The sequence below is a fragment of the Pelodiscus sinensis genome, chromosome 2 (genome assembly GCF_052426305.1).
Source record: "Pelodiscus sinensis isolate ZL-2025 chromosome 2, ASM5242630v1, whole genome shotgun sequence".
NCBI classification, from domain to species: Eukaryota; Metazoa; Chordata; order Testudines; family Trionychidae; genus Pelodiscus; species Pelodiscus sinensis.
Genome location: NC_143053.1, coordinates 227857088 through 227882734, shown reverse-complemented (window position 1 = coordinate 227882734; position 25647 = coordinate 227857088). Strand labels below are relative to the sequence as shown.

Sequence of the window (25647 nt, the reverse complement as noted above, 5' to 3'; positions counted from 1 at the left end):
CCTTAAGCACTTAGTCCGAATTAATGTTTCATTGCCGCATGTAGCCGCGCGGCAGTGAGTTTGGGCTAGTGAAATTTCAAAATGGCGACCGGACAGGAACATGCAAATAAAGCCCGGGATATTTAAATCCCGGGCTTCATTTGCAACTCCTGTTGCCTCATTTGCCTACCTAGTTCTAATTAACGAGCTAGTGTTGACATACCCTAGATCCCTTTCTGCAATACACCTTCCTAGACAGTAATTTCCCATTCTGTGTGGGTATGTCTACACTATAGTGTTATTGCGAATAAATATCTTATTTCGAAATAAAGCGTCTCCACACAAAATGCATTTCAAAATAGCTTTTTGCTATTTCAAAATAGTGTGTCCACACTGAGTGGACTCTGAATTGCATTTAAGGCTGGCCGGAACCAGTTCCAGCAGGGCACCAGGTCAGGACTTACTGTGTGGGGCTGCTGCCTGAGGCTAACAGGTCTGTGCTTAAAAGGACCCCCCTGCCCTGGACAGTCAGTTCTCAGGTTTCCCTGCTTGCTTGTCTACCTTGACGAGGGACAGCAAAGCATTTTGTCTCTGCGTGCTCTGGTTGCCCTTACTCAGGACACCACAGCACGCTGTAACATGGAGCCAGAGCTGCTCCATGGCACTCTGGTGCTTCTCTTGGATGCATTCCTGCAAGCCTGGCTACACTTTCTGAAAGCTGCCATCCGGGAGGTCCATCGGGGGGCTGTCAGTATCCAGGAGGCCCAGGGGAGAGCTTCTACCCTGAGGAGCACTAAGAGCCTCCCTGGTCTGCCTCACTGGGGGCTTGTGCCTCATTCCTCCCTCAGGTCCTTCCACTTACTCCTCCCTAACCCCCCATTCTGAAGTCAAATAAAATACATGTATTTTCATGAACACAAACTCTCTTTATTTAACAAAACTGAGGGGGGAGGAGAGGGAATGAAACTCTGGTGAGACTGGGGAAAGGAGGGGGGAGAGGGGAGAAGAGAGGATAGGAGAAGGGAAGGGGAAACCTGGGAGGGGGGAGCTGGAAGGGGGAAGCAAGGGGAAGAAGGGGAAGAGGAAGCTCAGAGCTCAGGGTTGGGAGTCTCGCCGGACCAACTTGATTGTCATGCAAACCTGCTCCTGGGTTCGCATGTGGCCTTTGGTGGCTAGGCTGGCAGCTATCCTGCCGTAGACAACTGCATGCCTCCATCTAGTGCGGAGATCATGGATGTTGGGGGCTTCCCCCTCAAACCTGAACAAGGTTCATGATCTCCACCCTGGACCAGGAAGGCGCCCGCCTTCTCTGGGCCCTGGCAGGCTCCTGGGAGCTGGCAGACTGCTCCTGGGGAGCAGTGGAGGGCTGGCTGCCAGTGGCTTGCTGGCTTATGTTTTGGGGCTAATGAGTCAGGGGCAATGACTGCTGGCTCTGGGCTGGCAGGCTTGGAGCTGATACAGGCACTGTGGCCAGAGTCTACCCCTTTAAGGTCTCCAGGGAAGTGGGGGAGGGAGAGAAGTGTTCTTGGTTGAGGCTGCAGTTGCCACCAGGGCACCCTGGGAAGGCTGGAGGCCCCCTATTTCGAAATAAGTGTCTACTCAGAACTTATTTCGAAATAGCTGTTTCAAATTTGGTGTTATTCCTCATAGAATGAGGTTTACCAAATTCAAAATAAGTCCTCCACTTTTTTGAATTTATTTTGAAATAGCGGTTTGGCTGTATAGATGCTAGGAAAGTTATTTTGAAATAACTTTGCTGTGTAGACATACCCTGTGTGTGCAAATGATTGTTCCTTTCTAAGTGGAGTACTTTGCATTTGTCCTTATTGAACTTCATCCTATTTACCTCAGACCATTTCTCTAGTTTTTCCAAATCATTATGAATATAACCCTAACTTCCAAAGCACTTGCAACCTTTCCCAACTTGGTATCATCTGCACATTTTTTAAGTCTACTATCTAAATCACTGATGAAAATAATGAACAGAATTGGACCCAAAACTGATCTAGCATGACCATCAACCATTGATTATAACTCATTTGGGAATGGTTATTCAACCAATTATGTACCCACTTTATAGTAACTCTCTTGTTTGTTAATGAGAAGGTCATATGAGAATATATCCAATGCCTTACTAAAGTCTAGATATACCACATCAACCACATCCCCCTATCCAAAAGACTTGTTACCTTGCCAAAGAAAGCTATCAGGTTGGTTTGATATCATTTGTTTGACAAATCCATGCTGACTGTTACTTATCACTTTATATAGAATAGAATAGAATAGAATAGAATAGAATAGAATAGAATAGAATAGAGGGAATTCCATACACTCCATACTTGAGTGGCACGGCAGAGTTGTCATTTATGAAGAAGGAAATGGGCAGGGAAGAGAGTTTAGAAGAAAAGATGAGAAATTTGTTTTTTCTCTGTGTTGGTTTAAGGCAACTGCGAATCATCTAGGACAGTGGTTCTCAATTTTTTGGGCTCTGGAGCCCCTTATATGCGTAAAAATTTATGCGGAGCCCCAGCAGTCCACTGACTGTATGTGTTGTACCTATCGATGTTTCCAGTTTCTCAACCTCGCAGAGTACTGGAGATGTCTCACAGAGCTCTGGGGCTCCGCAGAGCACAGTTTGAGAAGCACTGATCTAGGAAGACAAGAAAGGCAGCAAGAGACAAGAGTCTGGTGAGAGGAGCAGAGGTGGATTTGAGAGTGGTCAACACAGAGATAATAAGAGACCTTAGGAATGGATGAGGCTGTCTAGGAAACAAAAAAAGGAGGCAAAGGAAAGGAGATGATAAAAGATATAAGAATCTCACATAATATAGACAATCTGTAGATTATCCCAATATTTTGAATTTTCTAGGACAATTTTATTTCTGCTGAGAAAATTCTGCAAAGCCAAATTCGATCACTCTCATAGTTGTAGCAAAGACCCCTAATTTTTTGTTACTGTTACTACAATTTCCCTCAATTAAATTCAAGAAGCATTATAATCCTTATAAAACATGACTTTTCATACATACTTGTTCTAATATTATATTATATATAATATTATTTTGTTATATTACATACACAAGCAGGATATTATTATTGATTTTTTTTATCCAGCATATAAACCACTATGCTACATGCACAACCCAATATAATTATTTCAAATCCAGGATTTTGTTTCTGTGTTGTACAGCAGGGAGAATTCACATTTAATTAATTGCCAGGTTTTTTGGAGATACTAACCAATGTGTGCTGGGTAAGTGAATTAAGATGGACTATAGTTCTGCTAAATCTAATTCATTATATATATTGAATTTTGATTCAATTGACATAAATAACATGTAAACTAGCAATAGTGAAAAAACAAAACACACGATTAAAAAAGTTGATTAAACGTATTTTCCAGTTCTAAGAGAACATTAGTTTTGAAAATTCCTTAACTTGCAGATTAAAATATTTATGAAGTTCTGTCATTATTCATAGTATCCAGTTTACCCATTTTAAATTGCAGCACGGGAAACCTGAAAGACAAAGTTAAATACTAGAGCTACAGATCACTTGCCTAATTATATGGAATATAGCAGAGATAATGAGCTCATTGTGAACTGCAACAGTCATATAACGTGGCTCATGAAATGCTGATGGGACTGTCCGCACTGCATAGCAGAGATAAACACCCCACAAGAGGAATAAAAATTCAGCTGTGAGAAGAACAAAAAGAAATAATTTGCCATTAGTTTTGTAGATGAAAAATAAGAGAAATTTGAAGTTATATAGTATGTTCTATATGTGTTTGTATCTATAAATATATGCACATATAGAAAATATATAATCATAAATATAAACATTCATATGCAAGAATTCATATATTTTCAGATATTTTAACTGTATATCAAACATTAAATTTTAATTTTTACACAATGTATAATTAGACCAGGAACCCTTTGCCTCTAGGTTTGCCCACTATTTTAGTTTACAAGTGTTAAAACCAATCTTTAGCAGTTTCTTGTCCATTTTTCAACTTGATACCTTAGCAGTATTATTTGTATTTGACATCATTTGTAATACATTTCTGAATTTTAGCTCAGCTTCTTGTTATAAAGGCAGCTACAAATGCCACTTCAGTTAGGTGTCTGTAAGCCTTTTTTAAATGAATATTATATTTCAAAGGTTTATAACTCAGGTGTAACTATTTTTTTTTGGTTTAAAATATATCCACTATTCACTTTAATTCTGTTGAGCCTGTGTTTTATAGACATTAGGAAGCTCTTTTGAGAAGCCTAAAGACTTGGTAATGACAACAAATGACACATTACTCCTCAGTAGGTAAGAAACATGTGATGAAAGAAATAAAATAGAGATGGATGATTGCTTAGGGCCAGCTCAAACCATTCCTGTAAGAAGTTTGTATTTCAGTAGATGTTTTACTGGGATACAATGTTGTTTGTGACACAAACATCATCTTTCACATCAGCCCAAGAAATCCCACATCCCTGGGATCCTCTCAGGGGTATGGTTATGAGAACAACTTATTTCTTTCATCTCTTCTCTTTCAACCTGTCCTTCTCAAGAGCTGGGCTGGAAGTGGCCAGTCCTGTCTTGTCACCTGCACAACCAGAATCAACTCCTGAAACATGATTCTTTGTTGGGTTTGCTTAATTTTGTGACTATAATTTTGCTCATGACACCTCTCTATATTAGCAATCTACATTATATACATGCACATTCACACCATGTTTTGTGAATTCAGGTTAGATATATTAGAAACATGACTTCATTACATTTCACTGCATTCTAATTCCTAGCTACAGGTTCATCTGGTATAAGAGCAAGCAACCAGCACACCATGTAGGTACCTCAACAATTGTATCATTTTCAGTTTTCTTCCCATTGGAGTGAGTGGCAAAACTCCTATTGATGCTACTGTAACTAAACAAGGAATAATTCTCTCTCTCTCTCTCTCTCTCTCCAATATAGTGTCTCATTGAAACATTACCAAGCTAGGTAGCTTGTCTCTAGAACATCTTATGTTCTATTAGATGCAAGTTTATAAACTATTAAAAGAAAAAAAGAGAAAAAATGAAACTATGTATCTGGAATTAATTCACCTGCATGAGCTAACAGAAAATTTGCTTTATACTTTGTACTTTATACATGTTCATTTTTGCTACTATATTTAAAAATATTATTGGCCATCCACAAAAAAAGAAGAAAAAAAAAAAAGAAAGTTACAGTAAAAAATACAGATGATTTTTGGTGTTACTTTTTTTTTCTTTTTGAGAAGTTTACCTACATAATGGGCACCTGTTCCATTTCATTGGTAACTTCACAAGCAATGATAGGCAAACAGTTACCAGTCTAGTTTTGATAAATTGCAACAGTTTGGAAGGACCATATTTGAAATAGTTTTTTAATTAGGTCAACAAGTTCAAGCTGGATATCTCTCAAAAATACACTTTCTATTGGTTTTTATTTCTAGACAGTCTACAAATACTATGTTAGTGCAATATTTTCCTAATATTTAGACCTTCCGATTTTATTTTGGGTCAACCAGGAAGTGAGAAGACTTGAGGAAGTGAAAATTAATTCAGCATTATGTGAACTTCTTTGTGCCTCAATAAAAGAATCAGTGAATTTTGAGCAAAGCTTTGAGTGGCTCTTAATTTAATTTGAGTGGTTTGCTGAGTCCTAAAACCATACATTTCCTGACCAAAAATGATGTATATTCTCACAATGTCTAATATGTAGCACACTTGTATTACTCTTTCTCTTTTATGTCCTCCCCAAAACTAACAATAATTACTATGAAAATGGAAAAAACAACAGTTTGATTTGCAATTTTGACCCATCATATGTCTTCTGTGATATTTTTGACTGGGTCCATTTTTGGGCTTCTCAAATGAACATAAAGTAATACAGCACTCCCATGTCTCCTGTCCTGAATGCCTGGGCAAACTGGGTACTAGTTTCAATTCACTATCACTTTATTGGCTACACTGACAGTAAACTCTATAACTATATCTCATTAATATAATTAATCTAGGAAATATTTTAAATAATTCTCCTTTTAAATCTAGAACCACAGCACAAAAAACATATAGTTCTAACTTGGTATTAACTTTAAATAAAATTAAAAAAGAAAATACTGTAAAAAAAACTAAGGTTGCTACAGCAAATTCATTGGCTCTTTATCCCATGAGATCTGTGGAAATTTCCCACTGACCCAGCAGAGTTTGAGAGATGTGCCATCAGAACATATTGCCCCTGCTGTTTTCACAAATGCTGTCTTTCAGCCCAGTGTCATCTTTGATAAATAGAATATTAGCAGTACTGTAGAACAGAACAATAAATAGTCTGGTAGCACTTAAAAGACTAACAAAACATGTAGATGGTATCATGAGTTTTCATGGGCACAGCCCACTTCTTCAGATGACCGTAGTGTTATATGTCCAGAACCAAAATAAATAGAGAAGGGTAGGGAGGGGCGGGGGGGAGACTAACTGTACAGACTAACTCGGTACCCCTCTGAAGCTTTTGAACAGAACAATGTTTGTGTTAGCAGCCAAGGAATGATCAAATTAATGAAAACTAAAACTAGTGCTTTCACTTTTCTTTTTACTCCACAACCAAATGAAGTGAAAAAAGCCCTACATCTGTTACTGACACAAGGAGAAAGTGATAAATTACAAGAGCTAAATTAGGATATACACTGAGAATTCCAATAAATAAGGCTGTTATGTGCATGGAAAGAGAAGTTTAAAACCCCATGCTCTGAAGATAGCTTTATTAAAATAAGGACCCTGTATATCTGAAGTAACCCTGAAGAAGGTATTGTAGTTACTCTATATTTACAGTTTTGTAACCAAAAGAAAACTTTAACAATATTCCAGGTGTACTGTAATCTCTTAAAATATCCCTATGAGCAAGTGAGATGGAAAATACCACACTTCAATATGGAAAGGTCACTTTCAGTGAGTTTGCATAGGTATAAATGATGGCAGAATTTGTTCTAGGTCTAAAGAAGTTCAATGCATTTATTTTTTTAAATATGCAGGCAATATCGTTCTAAGCAGCCACTTAATGCCAACAACAATGGAATTTAAAGGGTGTGTATACTGGAGCACAGCAGACATTTGCACTATTTAAAATCAAATGTTTCTTTCAGTGCTTTTCATTTAGAATAGAGGTGGCATTTCTGAATAGAGAAAATAATTAGCATGACATCTGGTATACTACACAAATGGGAATAGCTTTTAAAATGCAATGTAAAATAAGAATGCACATACTAGCTAAGCCCACTATTACAATAATTTAATTAGCAATAGCATTTTGGTTGAGAAACAATTTATCATCCAAACTACCAACCACATATGTTAAGTATACCTTGTAGAAGTTGTACTTGAGGAAGAAAATCAGGTTTATATAAATAACTTACAAAGAAAATGTACAGATGTTATCAGATTTTGCTATGGCTTTTTGTACATGAGCATTGGACAACCTATTGTGATTCTGAGCATAAAATTAAGATGATGACAATTCTGAAGTCATTAACAACTAGTATACAATGGAGGTAAAGTGAGGAGGTTTAAACAAAGATTTCCCTCATAATAGGGTTCATCACATAATTACTTCTTTGTCCTTAGTGGTGGAACTGTGTATTGTAACCTCACCTATAGCCTCTTATTCTAACTGAATTAATACTAGAAGTGAGGGTATGTCTACACTACAAAGTTAATTTGAACTAACAGACGTTAGTTCGAATTAACTTTGATAGGCGCTACCCATGCAAACCGTTAGTTCGAACTTAATTCGAACTAGCGGAGCGCTTAATTCGAACTAGGTAAACCTCATTCCACGAGGACTAACGCCTAGTTCGAATTAACTAGTTCGAACTAAGGGCTATGAAGCCACTTAATTCGAACTAGTGGGAGGCTAGCCCTCCCCAGCTTTCCCTGGTGGCCACTCTGGGCACCACCAGGGAAACTCTTCTGCCCCCCTCCCGGCCCTGGAGCCCTTAAAGGGGCACGGGCTGGCTACAGTGCCCGTGCCAGGTACAAGCCTGCCAGCACCCAGCCAGCAGACCCTGCACCTGCCACCCAGCCCTCTGCCTCTTCCCAGGAACAGGCTGACGGCTCCCGGGAGCCTGCCCGGGGCCACAAGAGGCGGGCGCCTGCCTGGTCTAGTGCGGACATCATGGACCTCATCCACGACCTCCACACTAGGCACAGGAAAGTGGCCGTCTAGGGCAGGATAGCTGCCAGCCTGGCCACCCAGGAGCAGGTATGCATGAAAATCAAGGTGGTCCAGTGAGACCCCCCGACCCTGAGCCCTGAGCTTAGAACGGCCGTACTGGGTCAGACCAAAGGTCCATCTATCCCAGTAGCCTGTCTGCCGACAGCGGCCAACACTAGATACCCTGGAGGGGATGGACTGAAGACAATGACCAAGCCATTTGTCTCGTGCCATCCATCTCCAGCCTTCCAAAACAGAGAGCAGGGACATCATTCCTACCCCCTGGCTAATAGCACTCCATGGACCAAACCTCCATGACTTGATCTAACTTCTCTTTAAACTCTGTTCTAGTTCTAGCCTTTACAGCCTCCTGCAGCAAGAAGTTCCACAGGTTGACTATTTGCTTTGTGAAGAAGATCTTTCTGTTATTAGTTTGAAGCCTGCTACCCATTCATTTCATTTGGTGTCTTCTAGTCCTTCTATTATGGGAACTAATGAAGAACTTTTCTTTATGCACCCTCTCCACACCACTCATGCTTTTATAGACCTCTGTCATATCCCCCCTCAGTCTTCTCTTTTCTAAGCTGAAAAGTCCCAGACTCTTTAGCCTCTCTTCATATGGGACCTGTTCCAAACCCCTGATATTGTAGTTGCCCTCCCCTGTCCCACCCCCTCTCTTCCCTTTTCCCAGTCTCCCCGAGTTTTGTTCAATAAAGAGAGTTTCTATTTTTGAACACACGTATCCTTTATTTTGTACATCAGGAAGGGGGGCTAGAGAAGGGTAAGTGGAAGGAGGTGAGGGAGGAATGGGGTACGAGCCCCCAATGAGAAGGACTGGGGTGGCTCTGCGGGCTCCTCGGGGTGGAAACTCTCCTGCAGCCCCCCGATTGACACCTCCCCCCAGATGGCAGCCTGCAGCAAGTGCAGCTGGGCTGATGGCTGAGTGCTGTGATGTGCCAAGTGTGGGCACTCAGGGCACTCCAAGCCAGGACTGCTTTGCAAGCGGGGAACCCTGAGAACTGTCTGTCCTGGGTGGGGGTCGGGACCCTTTAAGCACAGCCCTCGGCTAGCCTGAGACAGCAGCTCCACGCTCTAAATCCTAATCTGATGCCCTGCCGGCACTGCTTCCGGCCAGCCTTAACCTCAGTTCAGGGTCCATTCAATGTGGACATGCTAGTTCGGATTAGCAAAATGCTAATTCGAACTAGTTTTTAGGTCTAGATGCACTAATTCGAATTAGCTTAGTTCGAATTAACTAATTCGAACTAAGTTAGTTCGAATTAGTGCTGTAGTGTAGACATACCCTAACAGAGTTACTATAGTTGCTGCTTGCTCCCTGGATACAGTTTGTTATACTTTGCAGGAACATGGGAACCACTCCAACATCCCTTATCCACATGAACACCAACTCCTGTTAATTTGTGTTTATCTTTAAATGGAGTTCTTGTTCTAGCTGAGATTGTTTCCTCTGCTTCAGTTCAGTGAACAGCTGTTGGAGTGGGCAACAAATAATGATCTTGCACTGGTCTGTAATCCCCAGCAGTGTGATACCTTCCTTCAGCACGTTAGAATAGGGACTACTACTCAGACCTGGACTGGATGATATCATTTCCCAATCAGCAGCAGCCAGCAGCATGTACTGTACTTAATGATTTTCTACTTGGCCAACATTATCCATCATTGATTCAGATGGGAATGCATCTTCCCAGTATATGGAACAAACCAAAACTTAAGATGGGACTTCTAGAAGGCAGACTGGGGCTCCTATGCAGAATACTTAGAACAGAGCATCGTAACCATCTCATTAAACATAATTTCTGTGGAAGATTCAAATTTGTCATTTCCATTGTGCCATTTTTCAAGTTACAAATGCAACAATTCCAAATGGCTTCCTACCAATGTACATGCTGGCTGAGTCTAGACTGCACCCCTTTTGCAGAAAAGGGATGCAGATTAGACACAGCGTAATTGCAAATGAAGCGGGGATTTAAATCTTCCCCACTTCATTTGCATGAACATGGCTGCTGCTTTTTTCCGGCTCGGGGCTTTGCCGGCAAAAGCACCAGTCTAGCGGGGGATCTTTCGGAAAATAAAGCCTTTTCCGAAAGGTCCCTTATTCTTGATATTAAGAGGAATAAGGGATCTTTCGGAAAAGGCTTTATTTTCCGAAAGATCCCCGTCTAGACTGGTGCTTTTTGCCGGCAAAGCCCCGAGCCAGAAAAAAGCGGCAGCCATGTTCATGCAAATGAAGCGGGGAAGATTTAAATCTCAGCTTCATTTGCAATTGCGCTGTGTCTAATCTGCATCCCTTTTCTGCAAAAGGGGTGCAGTCTAGACACAGCCGCTGTGTTTGAATGAGGACTGTGCACAGTTGCAGTACGAGCAGTAAAGAGATCCAAATATTGCACACTATATTATAGAGTCCTTGGATACTCAATGAGAGGAAGCGACAGTGGTGCTTGACTTTACATGGTCAATCTGGAAGAGTTTAAGATTAATTCTCTGATGAAGTGAGGCTCAACAGCCATGTGCACAAAGCAGGTCAGCAGTTACTCTAAATCAGATTGCCAGTCATCTGTTGAAGGTCATCAAAGCTCCTGTTGACAATGTTGTCAAAAAAGAGGTATGTGATAAGTGGTGGCACTTCCTGAGGATTAATCCATCTGATAGTAAAATGGAGTATTCACTAATCTGGAATTGGATAAAGTGCTGAATGATTTTAAAATGGGTACAGCTCTCAGCTATGACAGAATTCCAGTTGAATTCATTCAACATCTGGGTCTTCATGATCAGGAATGGCTTGTTCGATTTTTCAGCAGAGTTTTGCAGGAATCCAGACTCCCTAAAACCTACTGAAAACTGGGAAAGATCCGCACTTGCCTTTGAATACATACCAATTTCACTTTTGAACATCTGCTTTAAGGCACTTGAGCATATGATTTCTCAACAAATTTTACCACCTGTGGAAGGCTGATCACCGTGGTCACAGTGCATGTGATCAAGTGCTGGCACTTACAAATTTAATCAAAAATGGATTCCAACATAAGCTGAAGACTGATTTTTTTTTTGACAGACAGTGGCATATGATGTAGTTTGACACATGGGTCTTGTGGTGAAATTGTTTAGAACTATGCCAAGTCAATTGTATGTGCAATGGCTCTGTTTCTGAGAAATCATCATTTCTATGTATATATGGGTGAGGCACCAGAAGAATGGTCTACTCAATGATCAATATTATCTTCTACATTATTCAGTTTACATTTGAATGGCCTACAACATATGTGGTCTTGCAAGTTTGTTTATGCAGACAACATATGTCTGTCTCGGCATTGAGTCACACTCCTTTGACATACCTGACCGTGTTTTGAATGCAGATACGGCAACCATGACTGATTATTGTCATTGGTGGCAATAGTGATTACCCTTTCTGATACTAAGTGAAAGGGAGACTGTTTTGAATGTCTTCCACTTACACCATGCATAAATAGGCTGAGAGCTGTTCTGAGTGGTCAGGATTCATGAACTCTCATCTATCTATACCACCTTACAAAGACAGCAATTGAGATCAGAACACAAAACAATCTGTTCAGAATGGTGGCCAGAACTACAAGGGATGCTAATGCCCAAATGTTACACACTTTAGTTGTGGCACTGTTATTCAGCAGCAGAGTACTCCGGTATGGGCTTGTTTTCTCCCTCAAGGATGATTGACGCACAATTTAATTCCACCAAGTGTATTACTTCAGGCACATGTAATATGGTTATTTGTTCTCTGAAACATAGCTCCACCCAGTGTTCACAGAGAGGAATGTGTAGCTAATCTCATGAAAAAATTGTACGAGATGCCTCAACTATGGTTAATTTAACACTTGTTCAATTCACCATGTGTTCATCTGCCCGCATGCCACCCTCTGAGGGTAAGTTTACCAGGTGAGGGAGTTACAGTAGATAGTGGGTGGGGAGCTCTGTGGCCACAACGTGACAAATAATTATCTTGTTATGGACCCCACTGAATGTCAACCCAATTTTGATTTACCACAAAGACAATGGCACCTTCTCAAGGAGTTTTGTACCGAATATGGAATTTGTGCTGCAGCAGAATTTTGGTGGCATTTTACAGACAGCCCACAATGTCAGTGTTGGCAGCCATTACCCATGAGACATGTTGTTGAGGATGCAAAATGACCCAGCTATCTGGAAGTCATTCCGCCTTGAATACTGTTGATAAAAATGCTGTGACTTGAATTCACTGGATTGAATACACTAGATAAATAAGAGGATTATATATGTCTAGAGTCCATCAGAAATTGAGAGATCTGATCCCAATTACTGCTGGTTGCTGGAAGTGCTGGTTGTTGGAACTGGGACTAGAAAGGGTCCCACTTCAAATTGAGCACTTATTGAAAATTTAAGACACAGCAACCCATACAAGACCAATGATTAGCAGACTTCGTATTCATTCAAACTTAAATCTCCAGAGGGTATGAGACTACAGGCAGTCCCTGGGTTACATGGATCCGACTTACATCGGATCCCTACTTACAAATGGGGTGAGGAAACCCAGCACTAGCTGCTTCCCCCCAGCAGACCAGGGAGACGCGAAGCTAGCGCCCTCACCCCCACCCCAGCAGACCAGGGAGATGCGGAGTGGCTTTTCTCAGCAGACACCTCAGCTTGAGAATAAAGGACTGAGGGAAGTGAGGTATGGGAGAATAAAACTGAGCTCTGGAGAAATGTTTGGCTAGAGTTTTCCCCTACAATATGTACCAGTTCTGACTTACCGTATATACTCGAGTATAAGTCGACCCGAATATAAGCCAAGGCACCTAATTTTACCCCAAAAAACTGGGAAAAAGTATTGACTCGAGTATAAGCCTAGGGTAGGAAATGAGGCAGCTACTGGTAAATGTAAAAAATGAAGATAGATACCGGGTCTAGCCCCGGAAGTCGGGGCGAAAGCTGCTCCGGTGCCCCTGGTCTGCTGGAGACCATCTCCAGCAGACCAGGGGCACCGGGCGGGTTCCCGCGCTTCTGAGGCTTTGCCAGAGCAAAGCCTCAGAGGCGCGGGACCCCCCGCGGCTGCGGCTTCAGTCCGGGAGCCTGTGGTCTGCTGGGGACGGTCCCCAGCAGACCACAGGCTCCCAGATTGAAGCGGCAGCAGCGGCGGTTCCCCGCGCCTCTGAGGCTTTGCTCTGGCAAATCATCTATTTCATGTTTTAGTTCATCTGGAACACTTAGACTGGTTATCCAATATACTGAGCTAAATTCATGCCATATTCTAAATCATTATTCATAACTGATGTAACTGAACCATGATGCCAGCTGAACCAAAGATGACTCTCTCCCATTTTCTATTTAAAATAGAATTTGTAAATGTCCTTCACTGGTGTTTTGCATGTTTTGGTGAGGAAGGGCAATGATATGCTTTAAGTGTATAGTGAATATTTACATTCTCATCTGATGTAGACTGGTGCAGTACTATTGACTTGATCATTTTATACCAGCAGAAGACTTGGCCCTTTACATTTACAATGTATACCAGGGTACGTCTACACTACTGGATAAGGTCGAATTAAGATACACAACTTCAGCTATGTTAATTGCGTAGCTGAAGTTGAAGTATCTTAACTCAAATTCTGGCATGTTCACACCGCAGGAAGTTGAAGAGAGCACACTTTTCCTTTGACTTCCCTTACTTCTTGTGAAAGCAGAATTACCGGCATCGACCGGAGTGCTCCTCTCAGTTCAAATTAGTGTGTCTTCACTAGACCCACTCATTCAAACCCTGGAATATCGACAGCAGCAGCTTCGATCTTCTCTGTAGTGTATGTACCCTCAGGGAGTTGTTTGTAGACGTTAATTATTGTATTTAACAATAAAGTATTCTTTTAATGTATATGCCTATGACTCCAAAGCCTTTTGACTCCAAAGCCTCTTATCTCCAACATAGTTTTTTAAATTATCTTAGCAATAATTAGCATTTTAATAAAACTTTCTCTATAATTTAGACTTCATTAATAAAAGAGTTTAATGTCTACATTCAGCCTACCTGCCATTACTTTATCTACAGTTCATGTCCACTTTTCACATTTGTAACTAAATCTTTACCATAGAAAATGCATGCTTAAAAGACTGATGCCTTTATAGTGTAGAGTTTGCAAGGCATTCTGCATTCTGTGAGAAGGGTTAGAAACATCAAGAAAGAGTTAGGGGGCATAGACTGCAAAGCTTGGGGCCTGAGTAGATCTTGGGAAATCTTGGCCCCCAACCATGCATCTTGTGTGGAGTAGCATTGCCCCAACATGTTGACCTAATTCCCACATTTAGCCTTGACAGTATAGCTGACTCAGTAGCCATGCTGCCATTGGCTTCCCCACCACACCAGAATCTTGAGGCTTTTCTGCAATGGTTATGCACTTATGTTCTTCTAACTTCCTGGGGTGAGAAGACTATTTGGTTCCCTGGGGATGAGGATTCTGATAATGCACAATTTAAAAATAGTGTATTTGAGAGGACAATGCCCTTTATAAATATACACTGTTACATTATATCTTCCAGCGGTGATGTTGGTTAGTACAGTACCAGGCTGTGGTGTGTACAAGGCTCCTGCTCTTTAGAGAAGCCTACCAAAACACTATCTAATCCGACCACCTTTCATTAGACTTTTTTAGAAAGAGAAACTATTAGCTACTACAAATTACTGTACATTCATTAGGCGATTATGAAGTATGTTCAGTTTGCAAAACAAAAAGCTATTCTATTACACTGAGGACATCTTTTCTCAGAATACTGACAGACTAGAATGCTAATTAAACCCATAACACAGACTACCCGATTTTACTCAGTTTTAACTAGCATTTTATTTCCTCAGTCTATTGTCTTTATTTCAAGTTCTATTTATGGAAATTCACTGAACCACAGATCTGGAAAGCCGGCTGCTCCATCCATTTAACCACTCGGACTGTCTTTTGGAAGCTAAGTGAATACAATTTTAAAATAGAAAAAAATACTATGCCCTAGATTCTTCTCCTCCCTGTACAGTTTCTTTCTGCTTCACTGCACTCCACCTCTCTGACCTGGAGGACTACATTGTTTCATATTAAAAATTCCTTTTCACAGGATGAAAAGGATTTTCAGACATTGCAAGGATCTGCAATCTATTTATATTTCTTTGGTTCAGAGTTATTTCCTAAATCATTTTAAGCTACCAGGATTTTATCTTTCCCTTCTAACTAACGCATACTTATTTCAGTGTCATTTTGATCTTCAAGGCAAAACAATACACAATATTCACAACTATTAATTACATGGGGTCAAATCCTCCCATCTTTACTGAGGCACAGCTCCCACTTACTTTAGTTGAGAGTCTCTCCCTTTCTCATCCCATCTGCTCCCCCTCTCATTTTATTTCCTCTTTTATTCCATCTACCTCTCCATTCACTCAGGCTACGGCTACACTGCCATTTTTTTGTGGAAGAGGATATGCAAATTGCGCTCTCATTTGCATATCTTCTTCCAATTCTTTTTGCAGAAGAGGTTTTGCTGCTAAAAACCCCCATGTAGAAAGGGCCATTTGTTGGGTAAAAACCTTTTTTCGCAAGATCCTGTAAACCTCGATTTTTAAGAATAAGGGATCTTGCAAAAAAGGGTTTTTTTCCAACAAATGGCCCCGTCTACATGGGGCTTTTTAGAGGCAAAACCTCCTTCACATAAAAAATGGGAAGAAGATATGCAAATGAGAGCACAATTTGCATATACTCTTCCACAAAAAAACGGCAGTGTAGCCATAGCTTCAGTTTTTCTCCACTGACTCCTCTCTTGTCAGTTTCCACACCCTGGGTTTTTTTTTTTTTATTACTGCATCCACTCTCCCACCAACATTCTCCTTCTACAGCCTCTCTCCTTCAATTTCACAGTGTGTGTGCATGTGCGTGTATGTGTGTCTGGCTACGTCTAGACTGCATTGCTTTTCCAGGATACTAGAGGTATCCTGGAGAAGCAATGCCACGTCCAAGGAATGCGTCTGATTTTCCGAAATTGTTTTTGAAAAAGCAGATGCACTCTTTCACCACCCCTGTAAACCTTGTTCTGCAAGGCATAGGGGATGCGTCAAAAGAGCACTTTTTCCAAAATTTGGCATTGTGTAGACGTGCCAGATTTCAGAATAGCGTCTTTCAAAAGTAAATCGGAAGAAGAGATGCATTGTGCATATCGCAAATTGTGTCTCTTTTTCCAATTTAACTCTGCAGTCTAGATGTAGCCTCTGTGTACAAAATACAGAGAGAAACAAAGAAAGAAGAAATGAGAGAAAATGTAAAAAGGAGGAAGAGCGAGAGAAGGATGATCCCAGGGGAAGCCCAAGGAACTGTTCCCCCTCTCCTCAGACAAAGAGCACAGGATGTGGCCATGGAAAGGGGAAGCATCCATGGAGCTATGGCATCAAAAGCATTAGGGATGGGGAAAGGCTGGAGTAATACAAGAAGTGGTCAGGCCCTGGATTGCCTCCCTAGCCCAGGCCAGTGCCACTAAGAGTGTCCAAAGAAGAGGAGGCCTGGAGCACCTCTGCACCTCAGCCAATGTCCCTAGAGGGTAATTCCTGTGAGTGGCAGGTACCTAGCTGAACATCAGGTCTGACAGCAGGAGCACAACCATGCAAGCATGTTGCTTTGATGGAACCTATGCAAAACTTTGCCTGAGGCCTGGGCTGCTTAAGTCAATGTAAGTTACATCAGGGGACAAAAAATCACCACCCTAAGTGATGTAGCTTATATTGATGTAACATGGCGTCTACCCTGCACTGTGTTAGTGGGAGACGCTCTCCTGCTGACTTAGGTTTTGCCTCCAGGGAGGTGGAGTACTGAAATCAACAGGAGAATGCTCTGCCATCAACTTATAGCATTTTCACCAGACCCACTAAGTCGATGCCACTACATCAATAGCAGCAGTGATTTAGTGTGCCACTGAAGACAAGCCCTGAGATAACAGAAGTTGATCTATTCTATTTTAGGTGCTGAGAAGGGGAAATATTGCTAGCAGGTAGTCTAATCCTGCACAGTTGAAATTAATGGGAATTTTGCAACTAAGATAGGTGGAAAATTAGGGCTACAATAATTGCATACATGCACAAAATATCTATTTCTTGTTCATTTGCCTCAGTAAACATAGGGAAAATAAAAGTAATCATGACATAAAATTATAAAGCATTTGCCATTTGACACACACATAGCTGTGTGACAAAGAGTATTTGTATGCTGTATTTGACTTGTAACTTGGTAATTAACTATACTTAAGCATTTTTATTTTTTTGCAGTTCAATCATTTGTAACATTTAGATTAAAAGTCAGCTGAAAAAATGCAATAGTAATTTTAGAATTTTTGGGCTAAATCTTATTTTAATTTATTAATTAAAATTTTCAGTGGTTTTCAAATACTACACAAAAATGTATAAGGGTTATGAAGGGAAATATAGTTAATCTGGGAGCCAAGCAATTAAAATACATTTCTAATCTGAATACATTTTCCTCTTCAGTGCCTATTCCACTGAATTGCTTCATATTCCCAAACAATATTTGAAATAGGCAAAGCAGATTGACAACTTCTATGATAAGATCCTGTTTTCAGTGATGTGATAGGTGCCAGTGTTACAAGTGCTACCACTTTTAAAGTGGCATTGTGGAGAACAGAGGGGACAGAGCAAACTACAAGGAAGAAAGTATGGAGACTCATCATTATCTAAGCTCACAAAAAATTCAGATGTATTATGTTTCTTTAATTTACATAAAATTCCATGTATAGATTGTTAATGTTTCTCCTCAGTACATCTCAGACTGCAAGTGGGGAATCAGGGATTCTAATATCCAGTGTTGATCTAAAACTATACTTCTTTTACCAATATGTAATAGAAACTTAAAGATAAAATGTTCAGTATTGCTAAAGGTACTGGATAAGTATCATGATTAGTTTGGGAAATACTCCATAAATCTTAACTCCTATGATCCCTGTTAGCATAAAACCTTTATCTCATTATGGCTTTGTGACAGAACCTTGTTAATTTTCACTTCACTAATCTGAAATCTGGACAATTCTCTCACTGCCTTTCAGCAAAGATTTGATAGCAGAGTGCAATGATGAAATCTCACATTAGTAGGATTTTATTTTACAAAATATACTACAGAACACTCACTAGTATTTTTTGAGTGTAAAGCTTCATAAATAAACTAAATCAATGGGATACATTTTGTAATGCAGCATCCTTAGTTTTCATTTTATTATTATTAATCAAATATCTTCACATATGTGCTAATGTATATAATGTAACATTTACAATGGAACTCCCAGTCACTGATGTGAATTATTGTAGTTCTACACTATGTGTTTTTTCTCCTGCCAAATCTCAGAAAGGCAGTGTCCTGGTTTTGAAAACACATCCAGTAGATCAAAAGCATTTCAGATATTTAGGTAACACACAAATTTTCCAGTGTGTGTAACTGTATTGCAGATGTAATATCTTCTGTAGAGCCCCGCAAATCTGCGATATCTGCCTTATATCTGCAGATCATTTTTTTATCTGTGCAGGGATCTAGTCTTCTGGTATCTTTGATACTGATTCACAGGCTACCAAGGATATCTGTATAAATATATCTACATATGTATCTTGGGCTTAGAGGCAAATGATAAAAACAGAAGATATGTCTACTTTTCCATTTTTTAAGGCTTGTGTTTAAGTTTTATTTTCATTCCTATCTAATGCATTTTGACACACATCAAAAAATCTAGATGTATATGCATCTTGAAATACATTCTTTGTCAATGTCTAACTCTAGGCAGAGGGACTATTTGCCATTAACATTGGTAATCACATTGGATATTCACATTTTTCTGTGAGAACACTGCTATTATGGGTAAAAAACTAGGAAAATAAAAATCTTTGTTTACCATTCTGTGATAACTACTTGTAGAAGAGCAGCAGGAATGCTCTAAAATACTACTGTACCTAACAAGCAATGAAATTTTGGGATAAATTAGCTTAATATCTGACAACAAATGCTTCGTATTTTTCCCTCTTGTTATTGAACTTAAAGATGTTTGATGATGATTGAGATTTATAAACATGGGGTTACTAAAGAAATTCCTTTTACATCATCATTCACACTTTATTATACTTCATAGGCTAATTAGAGCCCTGAGTGGATACAATTTTTTTTATCTGCATCTGCAAAAATGAGCTGTGGAAATTCACATCAACAGATGAGGATACCCATGTATATAAAGCAGATATCTACAAATTTACTGGGTTCCATATAAAAAATTTGGGCCTGCATCCACATCTGCCAAAATGAGCTGTGAATATCCACATCCCCATCTGTGGACACGGATACCTGCAGATATAAAACAGATATCCATGGATTTTCAGGACTCTAAGGATAATGCAATTCACTGTAGACAGTGTTTCCAAAATAGTGATGTACCTGGTATATTATCAAATGCTCCACTGAATGCCAGTTTCTATCCACTAGTACCACATGGTCTGCAGGCCATCGGCTAGAATGGTAACAAATAAATTCAGTATCTAGGGGCAGCTTCTAACTGACCCAGAGATCTCACACAAAGGAAAGTGGACAGAAGAGAGGGAGTAGAAAGATGGGATAAGGAGGCCTTAGACCATCTCAGACTTACTGCAGGACTAGCCTCTAGTGAAGCTGGAGAAAGGAGCCTGGCCAATTGCTGACTCTTTAAAATACCATGATGCAACCTTTTGTGTGTGCTACTATGGCACAAAATTAAGCTTGCTAAAAGGAATTGTTGCTATAACTCATTGTCAGTTTCTGTCCATCTCTTCTCTACTCCCTAGGAGTCACTGAGAATATCTTGCCACGCCTCAGCAGAAAAGGTCTATTGTAAACTTGTGGGAAGGGGTCATAAGCAGTGTAAGCTAAAGAGGTAGGGAAGTAAAACAGCTGTCAGGACAATTATCTATTTCTGTGTCTGAAATATTGGAGAATTGGATATAGTTTGGTGGAACTGAATCTTATGGCTCACCAATACTAATGGAGACAGAATTAGGTATGAAAATATTACAGGCAATTACATATTGGCAGGTATCTATTTATAGATACACTGGAGTTCAACATCAGAAACCCCAGTACAATCTGTTAAAACATAAAGAAAAAACAATTGTGTTGCCTTTCCCATTTAACCATTGTGATACAATAAGACAAGCATAATTGATAGTTGTGACTTTGGGTACGTCTAGACTACAGGCTTTTGTCAACAGAAGATTTGTCGACAGATACTGTCGACAAATCTTCTGTTGACAAAGAGTGTCTAGACTACAGCCAGTTCTACTGACAAAGCAAGCCACTTTGTTGATATGACAGTGTAGACACAAAGGACAGTGTAGATGCAATAACGCCTTCTGTCAACAGAACTCTGTCGACAAAAGGCGTTATTCCTTGTAGAATGAGGTTTACAGCCGTCGACAAAACTGCTGAGTTCTGTCGATGTTATGTCGACAAAACTCAGTGGCAGGTATAGTTTTGTCGACCAAAGTCCACTTTTGTCGACAAAACCCTGTAGTCTACACACACCCTTTGTGCCTCAGCAATCTGTCCCAAACACTAGTAACACTCTGAATAAACAAATAAATAAATGAAGTTGGTAGTTTCAACAAGCATTTAACATGCTATTACTTTGATAATCATTGTGAAATGCACTCTCCTAAATAAGCCAAGTCCACACAAGGGTGATCTATCCAGATCTAGAAGAACAGAAAATAAAATGTATGTATTAGGTTTCTCCACACTGAGGTAGGTCTTTCTTGGTCTCAAAGCTCTTATTTTCATCAGCACCAGATTACATTATTGTTGTAGTTAAAGTTACACACCTTTGAAAATAATACAATATTCAAAATCTTTGGCTTGTGTTTCACTTTTCAGCACATTTAAAAAGTGTTCTTTCATTTTCCTAGATGCTTTTCAGGTGAGGCTCTAAGGTCTGACAAAAGCTTTAAGAGGTCTGGTTTTGTTTTGTTTTAGTAAAGGAAACAAGCTTTATTTAAAAATTAAGAGACAAGCCAAAAAAACAACATACCAACAGCCATCATGTAATCCCAGCGGCCCAGGAGGCACATATTGAAGATCAGGTGGTCTGATGTTTGCCCCTGGCCAATGAGTGAAATATTTCTCTCCAAGTTTTGGCAGACTGCAGAAGTCCAGCCGATCAAGAACCAAAAGACTATCAGGAGAATTACAGCCAGCATCCTCATCACTCGGCCGCCTGTCATGTATGGAATACGTTGAGCAGTTTGGGACAGGAATACCTTCAAAACTCTGCAAAACCAAAGAATGACATTTGGAGGATCATTACTTTCACATTTATGATATTTACATTGAACGGGTTGCTTATTAGATACTGCCAGGCAAGAAGAAAAGACAAAATGAGATTTATTTGAGCTATAGACATATATTCATCTTGTGTTACCAGTCTTTTTTGTCCCTTACAGGTCCCAATGCAAAAGTTCCAACTTTTATAAAGGGAATGTCTATTTCCATTACTCAGTAAGGGCATGTCTACACTAGGAAATTATTTCAAAATAACTAAATTCAACTAAATAACTCCCAATTTTACAAAATCAAAATAGCATGTCCCCACTATGGGGAAGCCTTAAAATTAGTCCAAGGCAGGCTCCGTTAATGTGGATATGCTACCTCAACTTAGAACCCCAGGAAGAACTGGGGAGTAATTAGGTTGAATTATTCTGGGAAGTAGTTATTTTGAAATAGCGGCACCAGAGTGTCCACACTATGGCTAAATCTCTGCAGCCAGAGCTGGAGCTGCACAGCCAGGGCTGGGGCGGAGCCGGGGCTGGGGCGTAGCTGGGGCTGGAGCGCCACGACTGGAGACAGAGCTCCCTGGCTGCTGCTGGGGCTGGAGCTCCACGGCTGTTGCTGGGGCCAGAAATCCCCGCTGTGCTGCCCATTCCCCCGCCATGCATACCCCCACTTGGTTGCTGGTGCCTCCTACTGCTCCTGCCCTGCCAGCAGACCTCCCTGTTCCTGGCCTCTGTGGCCTACGAACATTTGTGGTCCATGCTGGGCCACGGATGTTGCCAGACCAGAGAGTCCTGGTGAAGGGAGATACAACCTGTAGTGTAGACCAGGGCTAAGTGTGTGTCTGAGATATGCTTTGCTTTTTATGTTGCCTGGTTGTTCCTCTTCAATTGTGTCAACTGCCAGAATCAACATGTGCCTTTTAAATACTTTTTTTTAATGGAGTGTGATACAGGGGTGCTGGAGCAATTTTTATTGTAGGGGCGCTGTGAGCCATTGAAACAAACTGTAAAACCTGTGTATAATGGAAACCATTTTAAAGCCAGGAAAGTGCAACAGTACGCCCAGCACCTATGGTGTGATGGGTCTATGACAATATCACATACACCAGTCCATGTGGAAATAATCAGCATTAAAATTTACATCTGTACATTTGTAGGTCCAGTGATAATACAACATGCTTTTCTAGAAGTAGGGATAAAACCACCATTGCAAGAGCTATCCTGGCACAAATAAGTTACTGTTTATAAAGTAATACACAGCCATGGGCACTCAACACACAGCATATAATTTACAAATATTAGCACTTAATATTAGAATATTGCTCCCTTATCAATTTTTAAAAGAAAATTCCTCATACACTGTCCCCTGCCAGCAGGTGGAGCATGAGAAGCATGTCTATTCCCTAGAAACCTTTCTTCTCTGGAGCATAACGAAAGTGGAGGTTTCATTCATTCTTCGGGTTTCCATTTATCTAGTACCCTTAAAAAGTCATTATTTAATCTTCACAGGAGACTGGAAATAAAGGCATTTAGTATCAAGGTTTATTTTTTCTGTGCTTAGTGAAGCATGACACATAAATTGTAGTATTATATTCATGAACGGGTGCAGTTCTGTGGTTGTGGGTTGGTGAGACAGAGAAGATAGGAATGTTGAGCGAGGATTTCACTACATTATTATCCTGGGCTACATCGACACTGCAGTTCTATTTCGGAATACTAAAGGTATCCCCAAATAGCTATTCTGAGTCTTTTGAGCGCATCCATTATTTTGAAATATAACAAGCTCACTATTCTGATGTCCCTGTAAACCTCATTCCACAAGGAGTAAGGGACATTTTGGAATAGCGATTTATTTCGAAATAAGTGCTGTGTAGATAGCGCCAAATTTCGAAATAAGCTATTTTGAAATAACATCAAAATAAGATACGCAATTTGCATAGCTCAAATTGCCCATCTTATTTCGACCAACAATGCAGTGTAGATGCACTCCTGGTGCTTTCCCATGTGGAAATGGGCATCAGGGATTATGGAAGTTACTCCAGCCATTCTCACAGAATAAAGCAGTGGTCTCCAACCTTTTTAAGTGCAAGATCACTTTTCCAATTTAAGTCAATCTAGGATCTATCTCGAACCCAAAGACCCTTCTCTACCCCTTCTCCAAGGGCCCACCCTGCTCATTCTGTGGAGATGGGGGTACAGAGCTGGGGGAAAGGGAATATCCTGACATCAGTTCCCCCTCTCTTCTTCCTCCTTCACTCTAAACAGCAAACAGAAGCCCCATGGTGGGGCAGCTGCAAGGCAGAGGCCAGGAGCAGCACAGCAGTGCAGGGAAGGACAGCTGAAGTGCTCCAGCTCCAAGCCAAACCAGTCAGAATCACCTGTCACAGGCTTCAAGATCTACCACTAGATCCCCATCTACTGATTGGTGACCACCGGAATAAAGACTGCAGCCAGCTGGAGGAGGAGAGCTGCTTCTTCTCCCACATTGGATTCCCTCTAGACTCGATCAAGCTACTAAGTCTAGGTAAGTGGGAAGAGGATGGCAGACAAAACATAGCTTGTACTTGGAGTTCTTATATGCCCAAAAAGGTAAATGTGGAAGATTATTAAAGGCTATTGAAAAAGGTTGGGCTGGGGACTCATTCAAAATCAAGTTCATAATGAAATAGTCTCCTAAAGATTTTCTATTTAAGGGACTGAAATTCTCATTAACATACCTCATTCGTTATAGGTGATCATCTTTTTGAGACTTAGACTACAATTAAAGTCCAGATTATAAAGGAGATTTTCAAAAAACAATTAGTGCATTTCACCATTAATTTTTAAAGGAAACTTTTTGTCTAAATTCCCTAATCAGCTTTTGAATTTTTTTCTACAAATTAGTCTCATCATATGATCACCATCTGATGTTCAGCAATAAAATCTTACTTCAAGATTAGCATCTACATTTACTTTTAAGTAAGAGAAGGTAGATGTAACTGAAAGAATAGAATAGCATCTATTAAGGCAGAAGCACTTGAGTTTAAATCAGCGATGGGCAACCTAGCTAGTGAGTAGGTCACAGCTCACTTCCTTTCTGTGACGGGGCGAGTCTGCCCGGCTCGGCCAGGACCAAGCCGCCCCACACCAATCCCACGGCAGCACTTGCACTCCTCAAGGTGAGCCGGGAGGTGCCGGCCCCTTGTGCACGCTGCTCTGCAGCAGGCGCACAGTTGACGAGCGCAGGAGCCAGATGCCTGCATGATGCCACGCACTGGAGCACGCCTGTGACGTCAGGACGCCCTGCCCCCAGCTCAGCGGGTGATGTCAGGGCACCCCCACCCCCAGGTCAGCGGGTGACGTCAGGGGGGGAGTGATGGAAGAGAGGGGAATAAAAGGGAGGGGCCAGGACCACACAGGTGGAGGTGGAGGTGGAGTAAGAGCAGGTGGGAGGAGCAAGGGGGCAAGGAGAGAGGGGTCACAGAGGAGGGAGGAGAACCAGGGAGGGCTAACGAAGGGCAGCAGCGGGGCACTGGGGTCAGCGGGGTAGAAAGCAGCCCAGGGCAGGGCATCCTAGGACTTGCCGGTGGGCTGGTGAGTTTCAGGACCATCCCCCACCAGCCGGACAGGACGCTGAGAGAGCCTGTCCCTAGGGCCCTGGGCTGGGGCCCATGAGAGAGGGCGGACCTGGGCTCCCCTACCCCGCACCTCCTGGCTGAGAGGCGGATGAGAACCCTCCATCAAGACTTTCCTTCTCCCATTGGACTAGAGGGAGGCGGACAGTGAACCGGTGTGTGCAGCCGACGCCACTGACCTAAAGGACCGACACAGGGGTGGGTAGAAGGACACCCTTGTACACTCTCCTTTCTCTCAGTAAGCCTCCAGTCCTTCCTCTCAGTGAGCTGCAAGATTGTAGTAACCAAGACCATCTCCCAGAACAGGGTAGTTTACTACCTGGGCTTGCATACCTAGAATTTGCGGGATGTACCAACTGAACTGTAGCAGTGCTTTGATTGCATGCAGAAGGAGTGCATGGCTCTTACAATGTTGTATGCCATCATCATGCACCTCATTTCACGTGGTCTTGCTTTACATGTGTGTCACTTTAGTAATGCCAGTAGGAAAAAACT

General features: G+C 41.2%; 1 protein-coding gene across 1 annotated transcript in view; it reads right to left on the bottom strand.

The window, feature by feature from the left end:
* The window catches only part of GPR158 (G protein-coupled receptor 158), a 331365-nt gene that overhangs the window by 13490 nt on the left and 292228 nt on the right, over positions 1 to 25647 (bottom strand). The window contains exons 7-8 of the mRNA XM_006115288.5: positions 21298 to 21536; positions 3539 to 3677 (exon numbers count right to left, since the gene is read on the bottom strand). Of these exons, the coding sequence (XP_006115350.3) occupies positions 3539 to 3677; positions 21298 to 21536 (378 nt within the window). The remainder of the gene's footprint in view (positions 1 to 3538; positions 3678 to 21297; positions 21537 to 25647) is intronic.